The sequence below is a fragment of the Pongo abelii genome, chromosome 7, assembly GCF_028885655.2.
Source record: "Pongo abelii isolate AG06213 chromosome 7, NHGRI_mPonAbe1-v2.0_pri, whole genome shotgun sequence".
NCBI lineage: Eukaryota > Metazoa > Chordata > Mammalia > Primates > Hominidae > Pongo > Pongo abelii.
In genome coordinates, this window is record NC_071992.2 from 11,840,645 (window position 1) to 11,868,404 (window position 27,760).

The following is a 27,760-nucleotide window of genomic DNA, read 5'->3' on the forward strand; positions in this document are numbered from 1 at the left end:
GATGGCATGGGTTTGTTTCTTTTAATCACGAGATGTCTCTCTATGGGTGCTGAACTCACCGCGCCGCAAGGCTCATGGCTATGGGTGGCTGGTCCCATCAGTCTCGTGTGGCAGTTGGGGCCTTCTACTTCCTTGCCTTCACTTTCTTTCCTTTGCTCGCTCTTTGGGGCTTCAGGGCTTCCTCCTGGCCTGCGTGGCTGGTGATGGGGGGTGGGATAGGGGTGGGGGCGTTGAGGTTCAGAGTCTTCTTCTGAAGCTTCAGGTCCAAGATGGCGAATGTGTTCTGGATCTGGCGCCACAGCAGCTCCTGCAGGAGCTCCATCTGGATGTGGACTGCCTGGCAGACAAGGCTCTCCAACTCCTGGAAGGAACCGGGAGGGCCGGTGAGCGGGGCTGGGGAGCATCGCCGGATCCGGTTCTCAACTCAGCCCCTGTTGCGGGTACGAGAATGTGTCCATTGTCCACCCATCTCACCCTGCCCATGGGCCGTGGCTGCCTTGACCTCTGGCTTCTGGTTGACTTCAGCCAACTAGGAGCAGGAGGTCTGAGGGTGGGGAGGTCTTCATCTTCTCCTGACTGGCTGTGGGCTAGCCATGGCCACGGACCATGGGTAGTCACGCTCCCTGTACCTCAGCCCTTGCTTGTAACTAAAGCTCTCTTTTTGGATTCCAATAGTCACTCCCTCCCTTTTCTTTTCTGGCCTAGAGTGACGACCAGGCTGTTTGAGTGTGTCATTTGTTCTGGGCCAATCGTCCAGTGCCATATTTCCTATAGACCCTACTTCCTGGTCAATGAAGGCTCCATTGGATACCCTGCCCCCCCACCATCCTTATTCTCACCTCTCAAAGTTCTAGTGGCAGCTTCATGGGAGGGGACAGGGGAAATTGCTTCAGAGAGTGGGTGTGTCCTCCACCCAGCCAGCCATAGGAAGAATGGAAATGCAGCCACCGTCCACCCACCATGTTAAACAGGAAACCCTGTTGGTCAACTCCATCAGAGTTACAGCCCACAGAGCCTGGAGACATGGACCACGTAACTGTGTTTCTCCAGGTTCCCTGCCCGAGCAACCACACAGCAGAGGAGCTATTGTCAGGGGACACACTGGAAACAACTGGTTGGCTGTAGTGCATTTCTTTGAGATCTTGTATTCACTTAAAAGGTATGCAAAATTGTACATTTGCCCCAGAATATCCTCTTGTTGTTTTTGTAGAAAAAATTATTGGGGAAGGTTGTGCTATAAGAGAATGAGTGGTGTTTGTTCTATGCCCTTGAGTGCCCCATCTTAGGTGCATAGCTGGGGCACACAGTGTAGGGGGCTCTGGCTCACCAACTCCGCCAGGCAGGGGCCAGCAGTGCCATGCTGGAGGCTGGGTGGGGAGCTGGGAGGAGCAGGCAGGAACAGCTGTGGGAAGTGCAGGGCAGTAGGGGCCACTGTGGCCATGCCCCGCCCCGCCCCGTGTGCTAGAGCAAGGTCCCTGCAGGGGGCCAGAGACATAGACTGTTGCGTGGGTTTTGTTGGGTCTTTATTGAATGTCTTCATGAACTAAGATTACATGGCCCCCTGATGTGCAATTTGTCTGGAGACTTATCCTTAGATGAGCACCATCCAGGCTGCTATGTTCATTGCTCTTTAGAGATTTTCCTCTGTGTGTGTGTTTGTGTGTGTGTGTGTGTGTGTGTGTTGTGTGCGTGTGCGTGTGTTGTGTGCGTGTGCAACCCTAAAGGAATACTTCCCAGGGCCATTTGCTCTTCAGCTGATGATTCAGAAACCAAAATCCCTTGGAACTCACAGGCCCTGCAACTCCCCCACTCCAATGCCTGAAACACACGCACATACATACACACACATGCACATACTTGTCTCTCAAAGTATGTTCAAAGATGATGCAACAATGATGACTTCAGTGCCTATGTATAGCTGAGAAACTAATGTAGGCTTGGCCAGGCCCTCAAGAAGTCAGCTACCCTGGGGCTGGGGTCGTCACCGTCATTGAAGAGCTGGTCGTGGGAAATGCTGGTAGCTAGAGCCCCAGTGGTCTGGCAGGCCCTCCAAGAGGGCAGTCCAAAGTCTGAGATCCAGGCACCAGATCCTCCTAAGTCCTCCCTGGGCCCCGGCTCCAGCCTTTGTCTCCCTGGTCACATGACCCTCCCCGAGCTGTCCCCATGTCCCTGCCTCCTCCATCTTCTCCCCCAGCCTAGGGGCATGCCAGCTCTGGAGAATCTGCAGCAGTTCCAAAGCTGGAGTCTTTTTCCTGCCTCTCTTGGTGGAATCTGTCACTGATCAATGACACAGAGGATGGAACTTAGACTTCAGGGTCAGACAGGCCTCAGTCCAAATGTGAACTCTACCACATGCTAGCTTGGTGACCTTGGCGAGTTGAAAAGTTCTCTGAGCCTCAGTCGTCTCATCACTAAAATAGGGACATGAGTTTCTACCTTTAGTCTACCGTGAAGCCCGTGGTAGACTCTTGATTCCTCCCTGCATCTCTCCCCCTCCCCTGTGTGCTACTGAGGAGCTCCCATCTGCAGTGACTCCAGCCCTGGCTGGTATCTCTGCAGGCCCAGGTGCCCACCCACGGCAGGTGGGCAGAGCCTCACCTGTCTCTCCAGGACCTGGCCGGGCTGCGCAGGCGCGGCGGCAGCGAACGCCTTCTGCAGCGAGCTCTCCTGCTCCAGGCGCAGCGCCTCTTTCAGGAGCAGCACGTCGGCGCGCTTCTGTGCCTCGGCCTCCGTCAGTGTGGCCACCTGCTGCTCGTGGGTCCACAAGTCCCTGTCCATGCCCTCGGCCAGTGGGAGGGGCTGGGGTGGCATGCACACCTCCAGGTGGGCAACGGTCAGGTCGACCTGCTGGTCCTGGCCCAGGACATACTGGTAGAGTTTGTAGTGGCGGATGAAGGTGTGGTGGAAGTAGTTACAGAGGGCCAGCCGGTGGGTGGTGTTGAAATGGCCCTGGTAATCTCTGAGCTTGTTCCCCAGGATCGTCACAGCCTCAGTAATGGAGCGGCCTGTGGGCACAGGGGCCAGATACAGAGTGGGAGTGGGACAGAGCTGCCCTGCCAGGCAGTGGATGTGGGCTCTGCACCCAGACAGCCTGGTCACAGAGCCCATGTCCCCACTGCGTTTTAAAAATTATTTATTTCTATTTATTTTTTTGAGACGGGGTCTAACTCTCACCCAGGCTGGAGTGCAGTGGTGCAATCGTAGCTCGCTGCAGCCGCCAACTTCCAGGCTCAGGAAATCCCCCTGCCTCAGCCTCCTGGGTAGCTGGGACTACAGGTACATGCTACCAAACCTGACTAATTTTGTTTATGTTTTGCAGAGATGAGGTTATCACTATTTTGCCCAGGCTGAACTCCTGAGCTCAAGTGATCCTTCTGCCTCGGCCTCCTAAAGTGCTGGAATTATAGGTGTGAGCCACCATGCCGGCTCTAACTGCAATTCTTATTACCGTGTATTAGCTTTTGAAAGGTATGGAGTGTACCACGCTTCTTTTTTTACTTATCCCATTTTTTTCTTACATGATTACCCCAGTATAATCATATAAATGTGATTATATGATCTCAGTATAATCATATAAATGTGATTATATGATCTCAGTATAATCACATTATCATTACCAGTATTTTGTCTTTTTCTTTTTTCCAAACTCCTGGGCATAAGCGATCCTCCCACCGTGGACTCCCAAAGTGTTGGGATTACAGGAGTGAACCACCACACCTGGCCAGTATTGTGTCTTTTGATGCCTGTTTTAAAGACTTACTTTAGCTATGCTTTATCTTGTTTCTACTTCTAACTCTTTAGGAAGGAGATGAGAATGTAGAAAAATAATTCCCATAAGAGTGGAGTAGGAGGCGGCAGGGCGTGATGGCTCACACCTGTAATCCCACCACTTTGGGAGGCTGAGGCGGGTGTATCACTTGAGGTGAGGAGTTTGAGACCAGCTTGGCCAACATGGCAAAACCCCATCTCTACTAGAAATACAAATATTAGCTGGGTGTGGTGGCAGGTGCCTGTAATCTCAGCTAGTTGGGAGGCTGAGGCAGGAGAATTGCTTGAGCCCAGGAGGTGGAGGTTGCAGTGAGCTGAGATCGTGCCACTGCACTTCAGCCTGGGAAACAGAGCAAGACTCCATCTCAAAAAAAGAAAAAAAAAAAAAGAGTGGAGCAGGAGGTGATTGATTGATGCCCAGGCAACTGCTGTGCTGGTGGTTCATGTTGCAGAGTTGGGAAAATATTATTTATCCCATGCAAAGGATTGGCTCTGAGGGCAGCACCAAGGGCAGTGCTCCTTGTGGGGGTGACCCATCTCCCCACTTCTCTCCTCCTCTCCCCTTCACTCCTCCTGCTCGCAACTCTTTCAGGTGCTCAGCACAGTGGTCGGAGGCAGGGCTCTCCCATCATCTGCTTGGGTCTTGACAGAGGAGGTGGTTCCTGAAAGTTCGTGGCTGAATTACATGCCTACCCTGGTGAGCAGATGAGCAGACACCAGGCAGAGAGATAGGCAAGTCAAGGGCAGCGGAAGAGCACGGCCCTGGCGTGGAGACCTGGGTTCTCACAGACACCATCCCGGAAGTGCACTGTGGACTTGGCCAAGCCTCTCCTGCTCCCTGACTCAGTGTCCCCCTCTGAAGAATGAGGGCGTGGGCCAGGCGCCCACCAGATCATGTGCTTTGGAGAATTCCACAGTTCCCTCCGCCGACAATGAAAGTAACATGCTGTAGGCAAGGAGCCAGGCTTTTCCCCGAAGTAGGGGACCTGGCTTGTCCACAGACTCCTTCCTTTCCTCTTCCTTTGTGTGAGCCCTCCATGGGGCCCTATGAGGTTTCCCCACCCCCAGCTAGAGTGCTCCATGCCCCTTCAGCAGGGACTGTTTCAGTCTTGCCCACGAGGTTGTTTTGAAGTCCCCCCACCCCCTATTCCCTTCATGTTCCCTCTTGTCTGGTCACTGAGGCTGTCTTGCTCTGTATGGAAATATTCACCTTGAATCTCCCCAAAATACTCAGAGGGTGGAGACATCACGGTCTTGGGAAAATATTAGCAAAAGGGGTACCACTCCACTTGGAGCCATGTCAGGATGTGCTGGGAGTGATGCCTGGATTCTGGCAATCTCAGCCTCCTGGAGGAGGGAAGGAGGGACTGCCCCATCATGCAGAATCACAGACTGGAGGCTGTACTTCTCCTTTCTGTTATGGCAAACCAGCAGGCTTGGAGCCCAAGGGTTACACTCCTCTCGGGAGGGTACTGGGTTTGGAGGTCTGAGATACTCTGTCCCTCTTAGATATGACACTGGACCTTTTTCTCTCAAATGTAAAATTCAGAATAGTGATACTGACTTCACAGGCTTGTTGGAAGGGTCAAATGGGGTAAGATGTCCAGCTTCGTACAAAGCCTAATACAAGCCAGCAATCAATAAATGCTGTAGAAAGAATTTATTTCTACCTTTGCAAAAAAAGTCTCTCCCTTCCCCTTTCCCCTCCCCCATCCAGCCTTCCCTCTATTCCTTCCTTCCTTCATCTCTGTCCATCTTTCCATTCATCCATTCTTTCACCTACCCATCTATCCATTCATCCATCATCCTTCCACCCATCCATCCATCCATCCTTCCACCCACCCATCCATCCACCCATCCATCCATCCATCCGTCCATCCATCCATTCATCCATCCACTCTTCCATCCATTCATTCATCCATCCACTCTTCCATCCATTCATTCATCCATTCTTCCATCCATCCATTTTTCCACCCATTTGTTTATCCATTCACTATTCATCCATCATTAATGCTTCGATCTATCCACCCATCCATTCACCCATCCTTTCATCCATTTGTAAAAGGAAAATAAAAACTTGGGAACCCAATTCACTATGCCAAAAAAAAAAAAAAATTTAAGCTGAAAGTTGAGTAACACAAGAAACTGCCTTTCCTTTGATTCCTAAGCAGGTAGCTACAAATAAAAGGTTAAATATCTCCACAGGTAGCTTCTCTATGTTTGCCTTATCTTATATAAAGTGCCGATTTACTGAGCAAGGGAGGAACACATAATTGATTATTCCCCACCTGCTCCTTTTCTCTTGCAACATGTGGATTACCATACCCTCCTTCTTTCCCCTTCAGCCCACTTTCCCCTTTAAATATTGAAGGCTTCAAAATTATCTTTGGAGAAAGGAACAGATCTTTCTCCCAGGTACGTCATTAACCTTGGCAAAATAACCTTCTAAATTGATTGAGACCTGTCTCAGATACTTTTCGGTTTGCACATTTATCCTTCCATTCACCCAAGATTAGTTTGTCAAACGGTGACTGAACCTATAAATTGTTACTGCCTGTTAGTTACTGGGCACTATGCAAGATTCTGGCAATACTATGACAACAAATAAGTCATATCCCCTGCTCTCAGTTGCTTGCAGGAGAGACACAAGCAGATAATGACAGTGCATAGTAAAGAGGAGCAGAATTGGGTGAAGAAGAGCATGGGCTTCAGGACTGGGTCCTCCTAGAGAAGGCGATTTGTGAGCTGCATCCCAGAGTGAGGCTGAGCCAGGCCCAGAGGTGGGGCCACTTCACAGCCCAGCTGAGTGACAGCAGAGGAGCAGGCAGCAGCCTGGCCTGGGTGGGAGCAAGGTGAGGCTTGTTGTCGTTGGCACCTAAAAGTGGAGGCAGACGATGGCAAGAGCTGCATGGAGAGGTGGGTGGAAGACAGACCCGAGGGCCTTGGATGGACGCCACACTCAGAAGCCAGGGCTCTGTCTTCTGGGCAGTGCACAGAAGAAGTGGATCTGAGTGGCAGGACCTGGCCATCCTCGGAAATAAGGTGTGCAAGACAGAAACTGGCACAACCCCCAGCTTCTTACGGGGGATGTTTGAGGGACAGTGGGCCTACCAACAGAGAGAATACCATATGGTGAGACGCTGACCTCTGACATGACCCCTGCCCTCAGAGAGCTTCCAGTCTTGAAGAGGAGACAGTTGAACAAATGATGACCACCTTTGTATTCTCAGCCCCCAGCACTGGGATTTGTGCACAGCGGGGGCCCAATCAAAGTCTAGAGAGTAAATGAACCAGCTCTAATAAGTCAAGGTGGAGGTGTTCATTCATTAGGCCAACAAATACTTATTGGGGGCTTTCCCTGTGCCAAGAACTCTTCCAGGTTCCAGGGAGGTGGTAGAAGGCTGGGGAGGAAACGCACAGATATCTAGCTCTGCACAAGGCTGTGTGGGGTTGGTTGGCAGCACACATGAGAGGAAGAAGGTCAGGTAGGGCTTCCCTGAGGAGGCAGTAAAGGAGCTGGGATGGACTGGGTCAGAGGGGTTTACTGGGCAAAGAGAGGTGGTGAAGGGCGAGGCAAGAGGGGGAGCAGCTTGTGCAAAGGCCCTGTGGTTGAAGCAGGCATGGCCCACTGAGGGACTGAAAGGTGGGGGAGGAAGGCGGTAAGCAGGCTGGAGATCTGCAGGCAAGGAGCTGCCTGGCTGGAGATGAGGCTGGGCAGGCCAGGCTCTGAAAGCCCCTAGCATGCCCTGCCCTGTAGGGTCCCACCCCGAGGACCACCATCTGGCAGAGGCCCTCTCCACTGCCCATCTCCCTACCCCTGATGGAGTCTTTCTCCAGAGTACTCATCATGATCTTTGATCTTGTGCATTTTATTGATGTGATTTGTTCTTGGTCATTTTCCCTCCACTATCACTCAAGCTGCGAGGGAGCGAGAGGCTGCCTTTTCTGTTCACTGCTGGGTGCCAAGTGCCAGAGCAGTCAGCTCCCAGGAGGTGCTCTGCAGAGAAGGAGAGACTTGTTGAATGGACACAAGGGAATGGGCGGCCACAGCACTTTCAGAGGCCAAGGCAGGGGGATCACTTGAGCCTGGGAGTTCAAGACCAGCCTGGGCAACATAGAAAGACCCCAACACTATAAAAAAAATAGCCAGCATGGTGGTGCATGCCTTTAGTCCCAGCTACTCAGGAGGTTGAGACAGGAGGATCACTTGAGCCCAGGAGGTCAAGGCTGCAGATTGTGCCACTGCACTCCAGTCTGGACGACAGGGTGAGACCTTGTCTCACACACACACAAAAGGATTTATTTAGGGAACATTCCCATGTGCCAGGCATTGGGGGATGTTGCCTGTGGCCAGGGCTTTCACCATGGAGGCTGCTGGGCTGGCAGAACAGGTGCCAAAGGCCAGGCCCACCCAGACATGGCAGAAGGGTTTCCAGCAGGTAGGGGGTGAGCGGAGCCAGGTTCCAGGGAGCCAATTCTGGCAGCAGGAGGAACGAGCTGTGTCGGAAGGAAGGGCCAAGGCCTCAGCGGGGATCAGCCTAGGGCAGGGTCCAGGTCCTGCTTCACTGACCAGAAGCTCTTGGCTGCTGCTGCCCTCAGGACAGCAGAGACCCCCTGGCCCCACATGCCCTGTGTCCCTTCCTGTCCTTTCACTCAGAGCTGGGCATCAGAGCATGCAGGCCTGCCATCAATTGGCAGGAGCTTCCCCGCAGGGATGCAGTGAGATAAGAAGGAGCTCTGAGAGGCCAGGGCATCTGCACATGCCCCGTGTCAGGGGCACCAGGCTGGAGTCCAGAGGCCAGTGGGAAAGACCACCCCAAGCAGAGGGGCCAGCAGCAGTGAATGCTGGAGGTGAGCGGAGCACAGCGTGGCTGTGTGCACAGGGCCACACCCAGCTGTCAGGGAGGCAAAGCTGGATTCTGGGACTGAGCTGGGGGACCCAGGGCTTGTGGTCAGTTTGGACAGGGTGGTTCATGACAGCCCTATGTGCCATGTGAAAGAGTTGACTTCATCACGGAACACCAGGACCTCCAAGGATAGCGTACACAGAATTATCAAATTCCTCGGGGTTAAGAACCTGGTGGAGAGGTATTGAGGCCAGATGTGAGAGGCTGGGGCCATCCCAGAGGGAAGACAGTGGCCGTATGGAGGACAGCAGAGGCTGCCCATTGAGGGATCCCAGAGGGTGAGCAGGCATGAGGCCATCATTTTTGATCAGCAAGCTGGACTCTGGGCCTGTGTGTGGGCGACGGCGTGTGAGCTTCATCAGATGACTCATCACACCTTCTCTGAACTTGCCAGAAGGTGCCCTGCTCCTCCTCCAGCCTGGCCTGGCCTGACGGAGCATGGGGTGGGGTCACCTGCATCCTGCAGCTGTGGGTGGCTGTGTCTGCCTCCTTGGCGAAGGCCAGCCCCTGAGCCACTCTGTTCAGCCCCAGCAGCCATACACAGAACCCAGATCTGAACGGAGAAGTCCGCCAGGCTCAGTAATGCGAATGCGCTCAGCAGCCGTGCCTGGGTGTCCTGGCGGCTTATCACCCTGGCCGATGCCGTACTATGGCCATGGGCTGTGGCCTGCACCTAAGAGGTCATACAAACCAAGTGCAGACCTTGTCCTGGGTCAACAGGGAAGGAGCCCCTGGGCTGAATTCTAACTTTCGGCCCCCAGACACTCTTGGCTGGTTCTGGGTTTCAGCAAAGCTTGTTGGAAGCCAGCTTATGAGACACACTTTCTTGGCCTGGGACCACACTCCCTGGGCCTCGGGTTGAGAAGTTCCTGGTGACTCAGAAAGTGGAGGGATTAAGTCTCAGGGAGAAGCCGCTGGCTGCCGGGCAGACAGATCTGTGCCTGCAAGTTGCTCTTCAATAACAGGGAGGTGGCCTTCATTTGCATTGGCTGCTGGGAACTTCCTGAAGATGGTCCCCAAGCCCCTGGAGGCCAGCACCTGCGAGGAGATGCAGCACGAGTGGAGGAGGAGAGGAATGAGGAGGGGAAGGGCGGGGGAGGCTTGCTAGGCAGATGTCAGCACGGGAAGCTCCACGATCAGGGCAGAAACGGCTCGGATCGGGGGGCTCCGGTGGCTTCCTTGGCCCCTCACACCGGAGTCTGGGCTGGGCGAGCCGGGGGGAGATGCGCCACATTCCTGCGGGGCTGGAAATGGGGAAGGCTGCTCATTCTGGGTGTGCCTGAGCGGGAGGACCCAGGTACCCCGATAAACCAGTTTGGTTCCCCCATCTTGCCTCCCAGGGGCAGGAACCAAGTCAGGCTTGATTCCTGGTGGCACTGCTCACCTTTCCCAACACCTGAGCGCCTACCAGGGCTGGCCCAGTATGGTGGGAAGCAGACGAAAGCAAGGGCCCAGCATCTCCACCCAACAGCATCCTTCATCCCCCACACCCCGCATTGCCCCCTGCCCCCTTTGTGCTCCTGGGGAGACTCTACTCAACTCCTTCACCCCTGGGTGCCGGGGACTGTACTGCCCAGGTGAGCTCCTCTCAGTTAGGGAGCACCCACCAACTTGTGCCATGCATGCTCTGGGTCACTCGGTCTCCCAGCTCCCAGCACGGTGAGGCTGGCACAGGCACCAACCCCTCTCCTCCCGGGAGAGAAACTGAGGCTCAAAGAGGCTGAGGGATTTGCTCAGGGCCCCTCAGGTGGTAAGTGCCTCAGCTGGAATTCACACTCCAGGCCATCCAGCTCCAAGCGGCTTTGGGGTCTTTTTGTAGATTCTCGGAGGTGGACACTGCAAGGGACCTCCAACCCCATTGGTCACATTTTCTAAAGAACGTTTTGCAATAGCTGTTACTGTTGACCCTGGGACCACATGGGTTGGAACTGCACGAGGAAGGAGTCCCTAGGCTGAATTCTAACTTTCGGCCTCCAGACGCTCCTGCAGGTCCACTTACACATAGATTTTCTTCCTGTGCCACCCCCAAAACGGTAAGACCAACTCCTCCTCTTCCTCCCCCTCTGCCTGTTCAACATGAAGATGACGAGAATAGTGGCCTTGATGATAATCCACTTCCGCTTAATGAAGGGTAAATGTACTTCCTCTTCCTTATGTTTTTCTTAGTACTTTCTTTTCTTCAGCCTACTTTATTGTAAGAACACAGTACATAATATATATTACATACAAAATATATGTTAATCGACTGTTTATATTATCAGTAAGCTTCTGGTCAACGGTAGGCTATGAGTAAGTAAATTCTGGAAGAGTCCAAAGTTACACACGGGTTTTCAACTGCACAGGAGGTTGGTGGCCCTAAATCTCGTGTTCAAGAGTCACCTGTATATCAAAATGAATGTTTCACAGCCAGAGAGACCTTTAAGATATGTTGGATCCAAGGAGATTAAACAGAGCTTTAATATGCTTATGAGCTCAACAAAATATGCAAATAAGCTTAGCAGATCACCTAAAGGCATGGATCGTTTGCAATGCTTCTCAAATCTATTCAGGGCAAATAGTCTCTCTGGACCAAGGAGCACATCTCTCTGGACCAAGGAGAAATGTTGAGCTTGTCCAATCGTTTTTCTCTACAAAAGGGGAAACTGAGGCCCAGAAAAAGGATGAGACTTGCCTAAAGCTAACCTGTGGCAAAGTCAGGACCTGATCTCCAGCCCAGGGGTGAGGGGTCAGGAACCTGGTGGTAGAGCTGCCTTCCCCGTCACCACTCCCTGTGTAGGGAAGGGGTTGGTGTCTATTTCTTTTCATTGCCCCAGCCCTGGTGCTTTTCGGTAGGTCAGAAATGTCTGTGAAAGGTGGGTTGGGGCACTGTCTGCCCAGGAAAGGGAACGGAGGAGCCAGGGCTTGAGACTGGACTGGGTGCTGTTGTTGGGAGTTAGCTTTGAGGCTGCCCTGCTGTCCACGGCCTGGGGACAGGCAGGATTGTCAGGAAGAGCCCTGAGAGCTTGCCACCTTTGCTTGAGACCTCTTCTGTAGCTCCAGTCTGTCCCGGGGTCCCTGGACTGCCGGTCTTCCCACCTCCTACTGCAGCACAAGTGGTCCCTTCAGGATGACCCCATTCCAAAGCCACCTGATAAACTGCAGGGAGAGGAGAGAGGGCAGGCTGGTTGGGCCTGACACTCCCATGGGGAAGAGGAGCAGCCGCATCCCTCCTGACCTCATCAGGATGGGCCCAGACTGGCCAGAGGAGGACCACGCTGGCTGGAGATGCATCATCCTCCTGCCCTGTGACATCGGCACCAAGGATTCAATAGCTGTGCGTTATGTTCTCAGCCATCATTCACGGTCACATGGCAGCCATCATTGAGCCTAGGGAACACCTGGACTGAAGATGGCACTGATGCTGGGGCCATTCCTTGAAGCTTGGCTCCTCTGTCAGTGGCAGTGGGGTATGTCTGGTATGAGCACAGACTGGGGATTCAGGCAAATGCGGGCTAACCTCAGGCTGCACAACTTCATCACTTGCACAAGTTATTTTGCCTCTCTGGGCATCAGCATTCTTTTTCTTCGTCTTTTTTATTCCATTTATTAAAACTGGCACAACTATGATGTTAGAAGTCAGTAGTGGTTTCTGGAAAGAGTCAGAAAGAGGTTTTTGGTTGCTGATAATTTTCTTTTTTCATTTTTCTTTTTTCTTTTTTTTTTTTTGGAGATGGAGTCTTGCTCTGCTGCCCAGGCTGAAGTGCAGTGGCGTGATCTTGGCTCACTGCAGCCTCCACCTCCCACGTTCAAGTGATCCTCCTGCCTCAGCCTCCCAAGTAGGTGGGAATACAGGTGCACACTACCACGCCCGGCTAATTTTTGTATTTTTGGTAGAGACAGCCTTCACCATATTGGCCAGGCTGGTCTTGAATTCCTCACCTCAGGTTATCCACCCACCTCGGCCTCCCAAAGTGCTGGGATTACAGGTGTGAGCCACTGCATCTGGCCTGGTTGCCGATAATGTTTTAATTCTACTTTCTAGTTCTGGATGCTGTTCAACGGGCACACTTTCTGAGAAATATCAAGATGAACATTTATAATTTATGCATTTTTCTGTGTGTATGCTATAATTAAATGAAAGATTTACTTTAAGAAGATGGTGACCCTGAAAAATAAGTTATTCCTAATTTGTGCAATGATGATAAAATCACAGAAAACAGATTTAAAAATAGTATTTAAAAGCAGAATCTTTTCACACTGGAAGCAGTTTTTCTAATGCAATCTATTTCTTTTTTTTTTTTTTGAGATGGAGTCTCACTGTGTCACGCAGGCTGGATTGCAGTGGCGCGATCTTACTCAGCTGATTGCAACCTCCGCCTCCCGGATTCAAGCGATTCTCCTGTCTCAGCTTCCCAAGTAGCTGTATTTTTAGTAGAGATGGGGGTTTCGCCATGTTGGTCAGGCTGGTCTTGAACTCCTGATCTCAGGTGATACACCCGCCTTGGCCTCCCACACTGCTGGGATTACATGCGTGAGCCACTGCACCTGGCCGTAATGCAATCTATTTCTATTATGCAAGACTTTTAATAAAAACCATTGCATATATTGATTGCATAGTCTAAGAGACATGGGCAGCAGTGTTCTTACCTGTAAAATAGAGGCAATAAAAATCTCTACCTCGTAAGATTAGGGGACAGCATGCATATATGTGCTTTCCACAGTGCCTGGTACACAGTAAGCACTCAATAAGTAATGCCATTGTCACCATCATTGCCATCATCAGGCCTCTGCTGGCATTCCTGCTCCCTGGTGGGCTGTGTGGGCTCCTGGACTCAACCTGGTTTGGCAGAGAATGAAGCATGGCTCTAGGACAATAACCCTGGAGACTGGATTTCTTCAATCCCATCCCTTCTTGGCGGTTGCCTGGTGATTCTACTCACCTATGGTGGGATGGGCGGGCACGGGGCCCCACCCAAAGAGTAGTGGAGGCTCTTTCTTTCCTGGTCACTCAAACAGTGGAGGGGACAATACAGCTGGGAGTGGGCTGGGTCCCCAGTTATGGGTAGGGGAATAGGACACCATTTACTGCATAACTCAACAGGCCCTTGTGCTTTATCCTCTTTCTCCCCATTATTGTGGGTGCCTCCATGGCAAGAACCTGCTAGAGGGGCCAGACTTCCCAAACCCAAATTCTCTTTTTATTACTATTACTTTATTGAATTAATTAATTTTTTAATACCACCAGGTATTTACCACCAGGTATTCCAGGGCGGTCTCCCATCCAAGTACTAACCATGTCCGACTCTGCTTAGCTTCCAAGACCAGACGAGATAGGCATGTTCAAGGTGGTGTGGCCATAGACCCAAGTCTGGATTCTTGTACTGAAAAGCGTGTGGGTGCTTATGAGAACGACAGGGCAGATAATGGAAAATCTTCCCAGAAAGCTCTGGACATGTGGTTGCTGTCCAGTGCTAAGCTCTCAGGAAATAATACTACCACTGCATTAGTGTGTTATTTTACAGTTTTAAAGCATTTACATTATCCATCAATTCATTTCATTATCACAACCAACCTATGAAACAGGTATTTGACACCATTTAACAGATGAAGAAACTGAGGTTTAGAGCATGCGTGTGGCTTGTCTACTGCTATTCAGTAGCAAAATCAGGTCTCAATCCAGATCCTCCAACTCCAAGGAGAGTACACCACAGCCATTTTTTTAGGAGTGAATGGAAGATATATGAAATATACAGCACTACAATATGTCCACTAGCATTCTTAGATTTAAATTTAATTTTTCAATTGTTGTAATATACATAACATAACACTGACCATTTTGACTACTTCCTTTCTCTTTTTTTTGGGACGGAGGCTCGCTCTGTTGCCCAGGCTAGAGTGCAGTGGTGCAATCTCGGCTTACTGCAACCTCCACCTTCTGGGTTCAAGTGATTCTCCTGCCTCAGCCTCCTGAGTAGCTGGAACTACAGGCACATGTCACCACGCTCAGCTAATTTTTTTGTATTTTTAGTAGAGACGGGGTTTCACCGTGTTAGCCAGGATGGTCTCAATCTCCCTACCTTGTGATCCACCTGCCTCGGCCTCCCAAAGTGCTGGGATTACAGGCATGAGCCACTGTACCAGGCCGATTATAACTGTTTTTACGTTTATAGTTCTATGACATTAAGAACATTCACATTATTTTGCAGCCATCACTACCATCCATCTCCAGAACTTTCTCATCATCCCAAACTAGAACTCCATATCCATTAAACATTAACTCCCCACTCCCCCTCCTCCCGGCCCTTGGCAATCCCCATTCTACGTCCTGTCTCTACGAATTTGACTACTCTGGGTTCCTCATAGACGGACTCATACGATATTTATTCTTTTGCATCTAGATTATTTCACGTAACATAATGTCTTCAAGTTTCCTCCATGTCGTAGCATGGGACAGAATTGCCTTCCTTTGTAAGGCTGAATGATATTCCATTGTATGGAGCATGGGGCAGAACTGCCTTCCTTTGTAAGGCTGAATGATATTCCATTGTATGGATAGACCACATTCTGCTTATCCATTCATCCATCCATGCTCACTAGGGTGGCTTCCACTTTTGGCTATTGTGAGTAATGCTTCTATGAGCATGGCTGTACAAACATCTGCCCGAGTCTCCACTTTCAATTCTTTTGGGTGTGTACCCAGAGGAGCCATTGTTGAATCACATGCCACTTCCATGGTTGCCTTTTTGAGGAACCGCCATATTGGTTTCCCATCCACTACGTCTTTTCACTTTGTTTGATAAGATACAGTAGTCCCCCCTTAACTGCAGCTCCAGTTTCCTTGGTTTTAGTAACCTGTGGTCAACTATAGTCCAAAAACATTAAGTAAAAATCTCCGGAAATAAATAGTTCATAAGTTTTAGATGTTGCACCGTTTTGAGTGGCATGATGGAATCTGCGTCATCTTGCTCCGTCCCACATGGAGAGTGGATCACTCCTTCCTTCAGGGGACCCCCACTGTCAACACTACCCTCCCATTGGTCACTTAGGAGCTATCTCCGTTACCAGATGGGCCGTCGAGGTATCGCAGCGCTCATGCTCAAGTCACCCTTATTTGTCTTAATGATGGCCCCAAAGGGCAACAGTAGTGATGCTGGCAATTTGGATATGCCAAGCAGAAGCCACCAAGTGCTTCCTTTCAGTGAAAAGGTGAAAGTTCTCAATTTCGTAAGTTAAGAAAGAAAATCATATGCTGAGGTTTCTAAGAACTACGTAAGAACAAATCTTCTATCTGTGAAATTGTGAAGACAGAAAAATAAATTTGTGAGTAGTGGATATAGGGTGTGGTACCATCCCCTGTTTCAGGCACCCCTTGGAGGTTTTGAAATATATCTCTGACGCATTAGAGGGGACTACCATAAACCAATATCCATATTAAGGGGAAAATCTACTCAAACACTAGGATTAGAAATATTTCATTGCTCTTTTAAAGACATCTTTTTTGGTCACTTGCCTAGGACTCAGAGGGCAAGCTCAGGACCGTATGTTTTAAAGACTGTCATGGGCTCTTGTCCACGCCCTTCTCTTTGTCCATAATTGTCCCCCTACCTGATCCGCTTAGGAGACTTGGCCCCTCACCGATCCTTGCCCCCATTTCTCAGGGAGCTAGAATGATTCATGTGAAAGAGCTTTGGCAGAAGGCACAGGCTCTGTAGCCAGAAAGTCTCAAGGTTAATACTGGTTCTTCCCTCTACTGCGTGATGATTGGCAAGTTATCTAACCTCTCTGAACTTCAGTTGAGTTAGTGAAATGTGGACAACAGTACCCATCCACCCAAGACTGCCATGGGGATTGAATGAGATGATATGGGCAGAGGGCTCAGCGTGCCCTGTCTATGGCTGAGATTATGATCATCATCCCCTTCCCTGGTCCTCCTGGAAGCATGGGGCTCCTGTCCTGCTGCAGTTACCTCCTGCCTAGCATCACGGGAAGGCCGGCTCCTTAGCGCACAGGGATTTGGGCTCACTCTGGGCTTGCTGGAGAATGGGGTAGAACAGGGGCCAGCCAGCAGAAGGCTCAAAGAGGCAGCTTTCAGTGCAACAGCAGGAAGAACTTTCCAGAAGCACCAGCCGCTCACTAGCAGAGTAGGTCTCCTCTCCAGAAATGAGGAGGCATTCCCCATCAGTCTGACGGCCTCAGCTGAAGGCCTCAGATGCTCAGACACCGGAGAGATGGGATTCCTGGATGTCTGTTGCGGGGGTTGGATCCAGTGACCTCTGAGGCTCCTCTCAACTCTCATAAGCTGTGGAGATTTCTGTGGAGCTGACGGTCCCTGTAGCCACAGCTGGGGCACTGCCAGTGCATCTTGGCCAAGCCCTGCATCTGACTGGAGCTTGGTGAGGGGAGCCCTGACTTGGGGTCCTGGTCATCCTCATGGTCATCGTCCCCTGGAGATGAAAGCGACTGGGCAGTCCCACCGTCTCAGGGACACAGTGCCATTCCCAGCCTGAGATGTGGCTACTCCGTCCTCATACCTTGTCCCTTCTGATGCTGGGGACTCCAAGGCTGACCAGTATGTCCAGCTGATGGAGGAAGAACCTGAGAAGTGAGACGTGGGAAGGGGTCCTGAGAGAACGTGTACCATCTGCCCACACACAGGTAGCACATGCAGGCCAGGACACCTTAGCCAAAGGGCACAACTCACCCTGCTAGCTAGGCCTGGGCCACTCACCATCCTGGAGCCTTCCTGCTGGGGCCAGGATCCCAGCCTCTCCTGTGAGCAGCTCTGGGTGACCCAGTTAGGAAGTCAGCAGGTGTCTGACTTGGCTCATCCAGGTGTTGCTTTGTCTGCACCCCGCAGCCCTGGCCCACTCGCCAGCTCTCCTGGGCTGCCTGCTTCTCAGGCCTTCCTGCACCCCTGGATGAGTGGATAGGTCCCTGTTGTCAAAATGAAAAGTCACGCAGCTGGGTGGATGCTGACCTGGGTTCAAATCCCGACACCACTCACTTGAGGTGCGGCCTTGGGCAAGTTACCCAATCTCTCCAGACCTCAGTGTCTTCATCTTTCAAATGGCACCTGTGAAGCCAGATTGCAGTGACAATTACAGAAGCTGTGTAAAAGGCCAAGCACATGACACACAAGGCCTCCCTCTGTGGGACGGATGGTCTCTTGCGGAAGGCAGGGGAAGGTTTCTATGGCCCCGTCTTGATTTCTGACCTACTTTCTGACACTGGCTCATCCGAGGAGTGGTGACCTTGCTCAGCGTTACAGGCTGGACTGCTCACACCCTAGTTTATGTGTTGAGGTCCTAATCCCCAGTATGTCAGGACGTACTTGGAAAGAGGGTCTTTATAGAGGCGATTAGGGTCAAATGAGATCATTAGGGCCAGCCTTCATCCAACAGGACTGCTGTCATCATAAGAAGAGAAAACGTGGACACACACAGAGATGCCGGGGCACAGGTGCACAGAGGGAGACCACGAGAGCACGTGGGGAGAAGGCGGACGTCCACAAGCCAAAGACAGAGGCTTCGGGGGAAACCAGCCCTGCCAGGGCCTTGACCTTGCACTTCCAGCCTCCAGAACTGAGGAAATACATGTTTGCTGTTGAACCCACACAGTCCATGGTTCTGTGCAGCAACCCTGGTAAACTAATATTGCACGGAGGCATCTACAAAAGGAGAGCTGCTCGTTTGTCCCAAGAAATGCTCCTCTAAGATCTCAATCCAGGGCCACTGTGGAGACTTCCACCATCCATCAATCATGAAGTCTCATTTAAAGGCCCCTCCAGGTCTCGCCTGAGGGGTGTCAGGTTCTGCTTGGGAAGGAGGGTCCCTGGAGGCCTTTCCCAGGCTGCAGAGGGTGGCACCTTCTCTCTGCTTCGGGGGTCTTGAGAGGCTGGAGGCTCCCTGATGTGAGGGCAGGGTACTTCAGGGCTGCTGGGCAGACCCTAGGCATGGCCATGAGTGTCCCCGTAAGAACTGTCATGCCAGGACCTTGGAAGAGTCACTGCCTCCTGCCCGCCCAGGCTGCTGTGGGCAGGTGGCTGCCTTCCCATCCTAGGCTACCTGGGCAGCATTTGCTTTAGAACCAAGAGTGGCCATGGGTGGAACTGCAGATGCCAGGACCATGAGACGCTCTTCACCAGGCAGTCACCCGGCTGCCCTGTGCCTCCACTGACCGGTCACAAGTCCTGCCTCCTGCCAGGCCTGGGATTTGTGGGACTGGCCATATGCAAAGGTTCTTCCTGCTTCAGCTGTCTTGATAGAGCGTCCGAGAGAGGCCGTGCCTGCCACACGTGATGATGATGAAGGGCGGAGCAGCACAGAGGTCAGAGTGGTGGTGGGCTGGGGAGGTCCTGCAGGTGCCAGGTGGCCACAGGTGGGACACCTCCAGGCTCAGTTTCCTGCCAAGGGAAGCCTGAAGCAGGGGAGGCTGTCCCCACCTTCCCTGCCTCCTGTGCAGGCCTCCTGGGCACCCTAAATCTCTGCGGCTCCTCAAGGCCCCCACATCCCTCTCCTCTCCTGAGCCTCCCCAGGATTAGATAAGGCTGGCAAACTGTGCCCCCTTCCTGTGGTTTTCTCCTACCAGGACGTCCCAAGCTGGAAGACTCCTGCCCCTCTGTGCCACGGCTGGTGGCTTCACCCTTGGCCCGGGGGAGATGGCTGGATGTGATCTGCCCAGAGCTTCCTGGAGGCTGGCCAAGAAGGCACAAGAAAAGGACTCCTTCTTCTGGCCTGGTGTGGAGAGCAGAACGTCCTGGAGAGGCGTTTGCCAGGCCAGAGCCAGCCGAAGCTTTTGAAGAAAGGGCCACCTTCCCTCCCTGTGCCAAGGTCTGATCGGACCGGGAGATAAACTGCACTGGCAGCTGTCCTGGCAGAGCTCTGAATCACTGCTGTGCAAACATGACCCTCCTTCACTGTGACTGCCAACTTTATTATCTAGAATGCAAACACAATGCAACCATCCTTAGCTCCAGATTAACAACAACAACAAAAACATCCCTGGAGAAGCCACTTTCCAAGACGGCTGAAAGCCCAGTGTGTATTTTAGCCAAAACAGACAGAGAACCCCCGCCCTTGCCCAGGCTGCCTGCATCCACATTCTGAGATGGGGACAATGCCGGGAGGAGGACAGGGTGGGATGGAAGGTGGGAAAGAGCTGGAATGTGCCAGCGACCTGACCTGCCACCTATGCCAGCTCTTTCTGCCCCTGGCCGCCTGGGCCTCCTCCTGAGGACAGCAGTTTCCTGCTCTCTCGGTCTGGTAGGCAGCAAGGCTGGCTCCCTTGTGTGCCCAGGGCCAAGCATGAGTGTGGGCAGCTGGTTAGAGTCCAGGCCAGAAGTGGTCTGGGCCTCCCTTCTGCTGGCCCATGCCTTGAACCCATCTTCAGGATGAAGGGAAGACAAGAAAGGGTATAGACAGTGAGCGCCCTGATGGCCCGCATGCAGCTCCTTCTTGCCCTGAACCATGGCTGCAGAGGGTGGCACCTTCTCTCTGCTTGGCGAGTCTTGGACATGGGTGGACGTGGACATGGGACCATCCTGTGTCACCTCCAGGCATATGGTACTGAACATTGATTAAGCACTTACTATGTGCTGGTCACCCTGCTGTGAGTGCTGCATGTCTGATTCATTTGCTCCTTCCTATAAGTAGGAACTGTTACTGCCCCCATTTGACAGAGGCGGAAATGGAGGCACAGAGAGGGAAACTATTGTCCTCAAGGCTATGCAGTGAAGTGACAGCAGTGGGATTTGAACTGAGACCTCTTGACTGCAGAGTTTGCTGTTTGCTGCCTCTCACATCGGCGGTTCGTGCAGTGTGGAAGGAGCGTTACCGGGGCAAGGCCAGCCCCTCGCCTCCTCTGCGCATCTTGAATTCTCTGTCTCCATGGGCATCGGGAATCAACCCATTTATTGGTTCATTCATTCATTGGTTTGTTCCTTCAACTCCTATTGTGTGCCACGTGCGTCGCTCAGCACTGGAGGGTCGGAGGGGTCAAAGATGTACAGGGCACAGACCCCTCTCCGGCAGCTCCAGCCTCTCCAGGCCAGGCCTTCCTCACTCTCCAGCTGAGGACTCCAGGGAGGCCTGTGGTCTGAGTGGAGAGGGAAGGGGGACGGCCTGGTGAAGCAGGGCGTGAGAAGGACGGACGAGGCAGTCATCACAGGAAAGGAGCCGGGCCAGGCACGCCTGCAGGTCCCAGAGAGGACGCAGCTGCAGAAACGCAGGTGTGAGGCGTCCAGGCCGTGGCCATGGCCGTGGCCTGGAGAGAGAAGCTAAGCCCGTGAGGCCCAACGCTGGAGGGGCCAAGATCAGCTCTGGGGGATGCGATCCAAGGACGGGGAGAGGCTTAGTCAGGAGGGGGTTTACCCAGGGCTGGAGGGCACAGGAGAGAATGGAGGATAGATAATGGCTGGTGACTCAGAGCCTATGGTCCAAACCTGCGCAGTGCCACTTGGATGTCACCAGAGAAGATCAAGGTTAGGGCTGGGGTTGGGCAGAACCGGAGCAGAAACAACTGAGCAAAGCTGGGGGAGGAAAGGCTGTGGTTTCCACGAGCGATGCTGCAGGACTGCCTAGGCCGCTGCTGTCCGGGTGGGGCAGGCAGGAGACCTAAAGTTCCAGGTGGACCGCGAAGCCCAGGAAGGTGCCTGAGACCCCTGCAAGAGGCTGTAACATAAAGGCCGACTCCAGTGCACACTTTCAGGGCTTCCTCTATGCTGACCACCGTTCCAGGGCCATAAATGAACTTAACAAGCCTGTGAAGTGGATGCTGTTCTTGTCCCAAATTTACAGATGAGTGACCTGAAGCACAGAGATGTCGAGGGAATGGCCAAGGTCCCACAGCTAGGAAATGGCAAAACTGGGTCTCCAGAAACATGTAGGGCTCAGCCTGGGCCTCGAGGTGACGGCAGTGTTTGTCAGTGAGGAGGACCCGGGGAACGAGGTGCAGCTGGAATTCTACCCTCGGCATCTGGGGGACTGCAGGGCTTGTTCACGCTCTCACGAGTGTCCCTGTGCAAGGCAGTAAGAACACAGGTGCTGACTAGGACGCCACCTAGGCCAGCCTCCTGGCTCAGGGACAGCAGGCACCATCCTGAATGGCACCGTGGTGAGCTGAGGTGCAGGAGGCCTGGCTGTCGTGGGGCTCTGCACCCTGGGGGTGTGCCAGCTGCACTCAGCTGCCTACTCTCTCCACACTGCAGCCAGCCTGGCACGGCTCTCAGGAGCCAGCTCTCCTGGTGGGTCAGTCACCCACTGGGCGGAACTGGGACAGTCTCATTTGTCTCCCGTCTTGCTCCTGACTTCTGAAACAAATCTGCAGTTTGCTTTTTTTTTTTTTTTTTTAATTACTTCCTGGTCCTGCCTCTGGTCCTGCCCCATCTCCTGCAGAGCAGGCTCACTGGGGCAGTGCAGGGACTGAGGAGAAAGGGCCCTGGCACGTGTCTACTGGGCCTCGTCCTTGCTAGGGCCCATCTGAAGCGGGTGACCCCTGACTATGCCAGGTTTCTGGATCACATCCTGCTCCCTCGAGTTCCCAGGTCCTTGTGTCTCCTAAAAATAAAGGTGCCACTCACTGGGCGCTTCCCAGGCACCGAGCACCATGCTGTGGGCTTTAAGGCACAGCCTCATTTGATCCTTCTAACAATGCCAGGTGGAGAGTGATCCTGCATTCCCATTTTTCTAGATGTGTCCACAGAGGCTCAGAAGGATGAGACTTGCCCTAGACCACGCACCCATTAAAGGGCCAGGTAGGACCTGAATTTTCCCTCTGGACCCCCAGCCTCCTGATGTCTATTTTCAGCCAGTTTAATTTCAGGCACGGGAAGCCCACCTAAAAGCTTGTTTCAAGTCCATGTTTGTATTAACCATGCCTCACACGCTTTCAGATGATACGAAAGTGAGAGGAGGAACTCGTAAGGTGGATGGCCCAGGATTAAGGCTGAGAAGATTTCAGGAGGAAGGAAAGGAAGGCCAGTCTGAATGAGGTGGCATCCGTGGGGGTGACTGTGAGGTCCTGCAGGTACATTCAAAATTGCCATTGCACAAGGGCAGGATGGGGAAATGGTTAGGGGCTTTAGTGGACTGCCAGCCTGATGCCAATCTGTATATCTGATGCTGATAAAGCCAGTGCACCCATCGGCTATATAAACAGGAGCATCATGACCAGCACAGGGGAGGGGGTACATCTCTGACCACCTCACTGATTGCTGTGTTTGAATCCAGACGTCATATGTTAAGAATAATACTGTCAAACACAAGCCTACCTGGATGAGGGCAGCAAGAGAGGGGGCAGAGGTTACTTAGGAGGTGGTGGGGGCAGGGTCTATGGGAATGATGTCATATTAAAATAAAAAAAGAGATGATGTGGTATGGGTGGTAGTAAACACAGGCATATTTGACTCATTATATACAGCATCTGAAGACTAAAATATGGTAAATAATGAACATATGTTAAATAAATAAAATGACATATATATGATTTATGGAAGCTCTAGATAAATGTATGTAGCAGAAATTTAGCTAGCATTTCAGTAAATATTTGAGTTTTTAAAAAGAATAATGAAAGGTACTAGGATGTCTAGTCCAAATGGAAAGATGTACTTAGTCGCATTATATGAAGCCCAATAAATATGCTCAGGGCCCACACGCTGCTAAGAATCTGGAAGACAGATTTGGAGAGGGGTGGAAGGCAGCTGTAGGCTAGATACAAGAAAAGACTTCCTAATGATGAGTGTGGTCATGTAAGGAATGAAGTGCAGGAGGAGGAGGGGTTCCTTGTTCCCTAGGGGGTGCCAGCAGAAGCTGGAAGAGCTTAGTTGGCATCCAGGGGCTCCCTGCAGTCAGGGAGAGGAGTTTTCTGTGCACTCAGTTGGTGAGTCCATGAGACATAGCTGTGCTGTGTTGGTAAGGCATGCTCCAACGAGAAGTGCCGAAAGCTACAGGGCACCCTAATCTTGGGTTGAAGTTGGGTTTGCATCATCATTGACTGTTTTCCAAGGGCTTGGCCTGTGGAGGCTCTGATGGGGACTTGAAAGAGTTCGCTTCCCACCTGCTTGCGGCTGACATTCCTCTTCCTGGTTGTCAGTGTTTGTTCTGGCCACACGAGCCCCTCCAGAGCTCAGACACCAGGATTGAACTCTGGTACCCACATGTGGCTGTGAGCAGTGGGGAGGCGGGGCCTTGAAGGATACCCTGAAGCCTCCTGTCCATGGGGCTAGGGATGGCAGGAGGGGGATGAGATGTCCCAAGAATCTCTGAGTCCAGCCTGTGAGTGATGCCATGTCTCGCTCTAGCCTTTAGGCTGGGACCACTGGGTGGGAACGCAGGCTGGCAGGAGAGAATTGGAAGAGAACCTGGCAGCCGAAGAGATTAAAGAAAGGCTGACCCAGGTGTGCCTAAGGCTGGGAGCACTGGATGCCTTCAAACAGAGGTGCCATGGGACGTTCTGTGTGTCTGAAAAAGCACTCGCAGTTTGGTAAATCGATTGCAGAACACAAGATTTGAAAGCAGTGGACCAATCAAGAGAAGGTGGTGGAAATGGTGCTGGCCCTGGGGATGGTCAGAAGTGGTGAGATTAGAGAAGGACATTGAGGTGTTGCCAGCAGGACTGAGCGATGAGTTCTGGGTGCCTTAAGGATGGCGCCTTGTGCGTGAGAGACACAGCATTGTGCAGCCTGTGTGATTGGCAGCTACTGAGATTATGACCAGAAATCCAGGGAAGACCTCTAATGTACCTCACTTAAAAAAAAATTATTATACTTTTTTGGAAAATAATTTCAAAGCAAAATAAATTAAATGAAAAGTTGCAACAATAGTAGAAAGAAACTCTTTCCAGTCCACTTAAAAGAAGTGCCCCACCCAACACACCCCACCGAAGCATCCTTTCACGTGTATCTCCTAAAGCAAGAACATTTATCATCACGACCCATCCGATCCAGACCCTCACCCTGAACATGTCACTACCACCCGGTCCCCAGACCACACTCTGGTTTCCACAGTTCTCCCAATAACCTCATTCATAGCAAAAAGACCCAGACAGACCACAGGTCACGTTTGAACACATCCCTTCGCCTCTTTCAGTTTGGAAAGGTTTATCAGTCTTTCCTGGGCTCTTATGGCCTTTGAGTGTTTGGAGCTGGCAGGAGGGCTACTTTGAGCCGTACTCCTAATTTGCTGTTTTCTCTCGATTAGATTCAGGCCATGAGTCTTTGCTGCAACCATCACAGGAGAATGCTGGCTTCTCGCTGCATCCGACCAGGCACACGGGATTCTGTGTGCGGCCTCTCACTGACAATGTCCACTTGGATCATTTGACTAAGGAGGCAGCTGTCAGCTTCTTCTCTGTAAGAGTATTCCTTTCTCTTTGTCACCACGAAGGATGTTGTGGGAGAGGTTCTTAGAAAGCATGGAAGTATCCCATTTCTCATCAAGCATCCACCCACTACTTTCAGCACCCATGGATGGTTCTCAGTGGAATGAAGTATCATGTGAGGGCAGCCACAGAGAGCCTGCCCCATGTATTTACTTAATGAGTGAATCTGCACTTCATTGCCCAAGAGGTGGGTGGAGTGACCACAGCTCCTCTTGCCACCAGGTCCTTTTCTCATGCAAGCCCTGGACAGGACCAGGGAGAGGGCAATGCTGCCTCCATGCACCCACCTGACTGCATCCCCCTTCTTTGCGTGAGCAAGCTCCAGGACTCCCCTGGCACCTGCAGCAAAGCCAGATCTCCTACCAGGAACAACGTGCAGCCCTTCAGGTCCATGAAGGGTTTTAAGTCGGGGAAGGTGACACATTTGATTTATGTTAAGCAAAACCAAATGAAAACAAAACAAAAGCAAACACCCTGGCTGTTGTGCAAACAGCTTGGAGGGGTTCAGATTTGCAGTCAGGCAGACCAATGAAGACTCAGCGAGGATGTTTGGGGAGGCTGAGTAGAGACCTTATTTTCAAGCGTGTGAGGAGGCCCAATGCCAGGGAAGGGCAGGAAGGGGCCCTGGCTCCTCCAAGGCTGCTGGGGCTGTGGACGGCAAGGGAGTCCTATGTGCACCCACCCCATCCCGCCAGCCTCTGCTGACTCCTGCCCTGGACGCCCCGTACCTTTGGTTTCCCTTAGCAGCTCTTCCGTGAACTTGACCACCTGGGCCACCTCCACCCATGGGAAGCCTTTGCCCACTGCAAAGATGATGCTCTCGTAGAGGGTGTCCAGCAGGATGCTCCTCCGGGAGTCTCTCTGTTCGTCAAACTCCTCCCAGTTCAGAAGCCTCCGCAGGTGCTCCCGACCTTGTGGTCTCTGCAGGGAATGACATGGGAATTGCAGGGTATGATATGGCGGTTGCAGGAAATGATATAGAGGCTACAGGGTGTGATATGGCGGCTACAGGGTGTGATACGGGGGCTGCAGGGTGTGATATGGGGGTTGCAGGGCATGATATGGGGGCTACAGGATGTGATATGGGGGCCGCGGGGCGTGATATGGGGGTTGCAGGGCATGATATAGGGGCTACAGGGTGTGATATGGGGGCTACAGGGTGTGATATGGGGGCTGCAGGGTGTGAGATGGGGGCTGCAGGGTGTGATATGGGGGCTGCAGGGTATGATATGGGGGCTGCGGGGTATGATATGGGGGTTGCAGGGTATGATATGGAGGTTGGAGAGTATGATATGGGGGTTGCAGGGTATGATATGGGGGTTGGAGAGTATGATATGGGGGTTTCAGGGTATGATATGGAGGTTGGAGAGTATGATATGTGGGTTGCAGGGTATGATATGGAGGTTGGAGAGTAGGATATGGGGGTTGCAGGGTATGATATGGAGGTTGGAGAGTATGATATGGGGGTTGCAGGTTATGATATGGGGTTGAGGAGTTGAGAAGCCATCTCTACTGGGTAAGACACTATTGGGGTCCCCACAATGGTACTCCAGAGCCCTGAAGAGTAACTGGGTACGTGGGTACCCCTGGGAAGAGCTGTGCTTTGGTTTCTGGGCAGCATTCCCTCCTCCTCCTGGGACTTGCTCTTCTACTAGGACTTTCTTTCCTCTGAGAGTTCTCATGCTGGCCACTGCAGCCCAGGTTTTGTGTACCTCCAGCAGGCCTCAGGTTCTGAAATATGATCCCTATCCCCCTTCCTAAAATAAAATTTGACTTTCCTCAGCCTATTCTCAACTAGCTGCACTAGAGGCATTGATCTGACAATGAAATTGATACTACAGTGTAAGTGACTGACCGAGAAGGGGCTTGGTGAGGTAATGCTTTAGCGGAAGGAATGAGTCTTGCTTGGTGAAAATTCAGACACACTGGCAGGCCAAGAGGAAAAGATAAACTTTTTTCCTTGCCTAGAAGTAAAGACCCATTTTACTTGAGAGTTCAGCTGGCTCTTCTAGAAAGTTCTTATAGGCTACCAGCAGATGTAGGAGAAGCAAGTGCCACTTAAAGGAAGTGGCAAAAAAATGTTTGGGGTGCAGCAGAGACCCACCCACCACACGCAAGAGTGTTGCTTTCCTGGGGCAAGGGATCCTCTGGCTGGGAGGACCCCAAGGGACCCTAGAGGACCAATGGTGGCCTTAGTGACAGAGGGAGGCCCAGAGTCCTGTCCTCAGTCCCCAGAGACTCCTCTTCCACTGCCACCACTCTTCTGCCTAATCCAGATAGCACCCCCTAGAAAGCAGCAGAGCCTCCCCCAACACACTCCCTGCACACAGGGGCTCACAGGACCCTGAGGGTCCCAAGGGAGGCAGGCACAGTCCCTCACTTCCCTTCAGGCAGGATCTGCCCCTTCTGGGCCTGCATGTGGGCTTGAAAAACAGCCCACAAGGTCCAGGGGCTGGTAAGCCCTGGCCTGAAGTTTGAGCCCCACATCTCATCACAGCCTCAGAGGTGCTGTGCTGAGCCGGGGTGGCTGCCCCAGGGTCTCCTGAAGAGGCACTTCCAGTGCATGCCTCCCTATGTGCCCAGGGTGGGCCAGTTTCTGTTTAAAAGCCACATTTTCTCTTCCTTCACCTGAAATTGGAAGACTTCTTTCACTCCCTGGGGTGTTAAGAGTGTCATGGCCCCTGCATCTGGTTGCCAGGAGACGGAGCCAGACTGACTCAGAGTTTCCGGAA

General features: G+C 52.2%; 1 protein-coding gene across 1 annotated transcript; it reads right to left on the minus strand.

The window, feature by feature from the left end:
• Nucleotides 1-27,760, minus strand: C7H8orf74 (chromosome 7 C8orf74 homolog). The gene is made up of 4 exons (XM_024251309.2): nt 27,657-27,760; nt 25,757-25,949; nt 2,599-3,005; nt 1-361 (listed from the first exon to the last, which is right to left on the minus strand). Exons 1-4 carry the CDS (start codon nt 27,702-27,704, stop codon nt 125-127), a joined length of 885 nt encoding a protein of 294 aa, XP_024107077.2. The 5' UTR covers nt 27,705-27,760; the 3' UTR covers nt 1-124.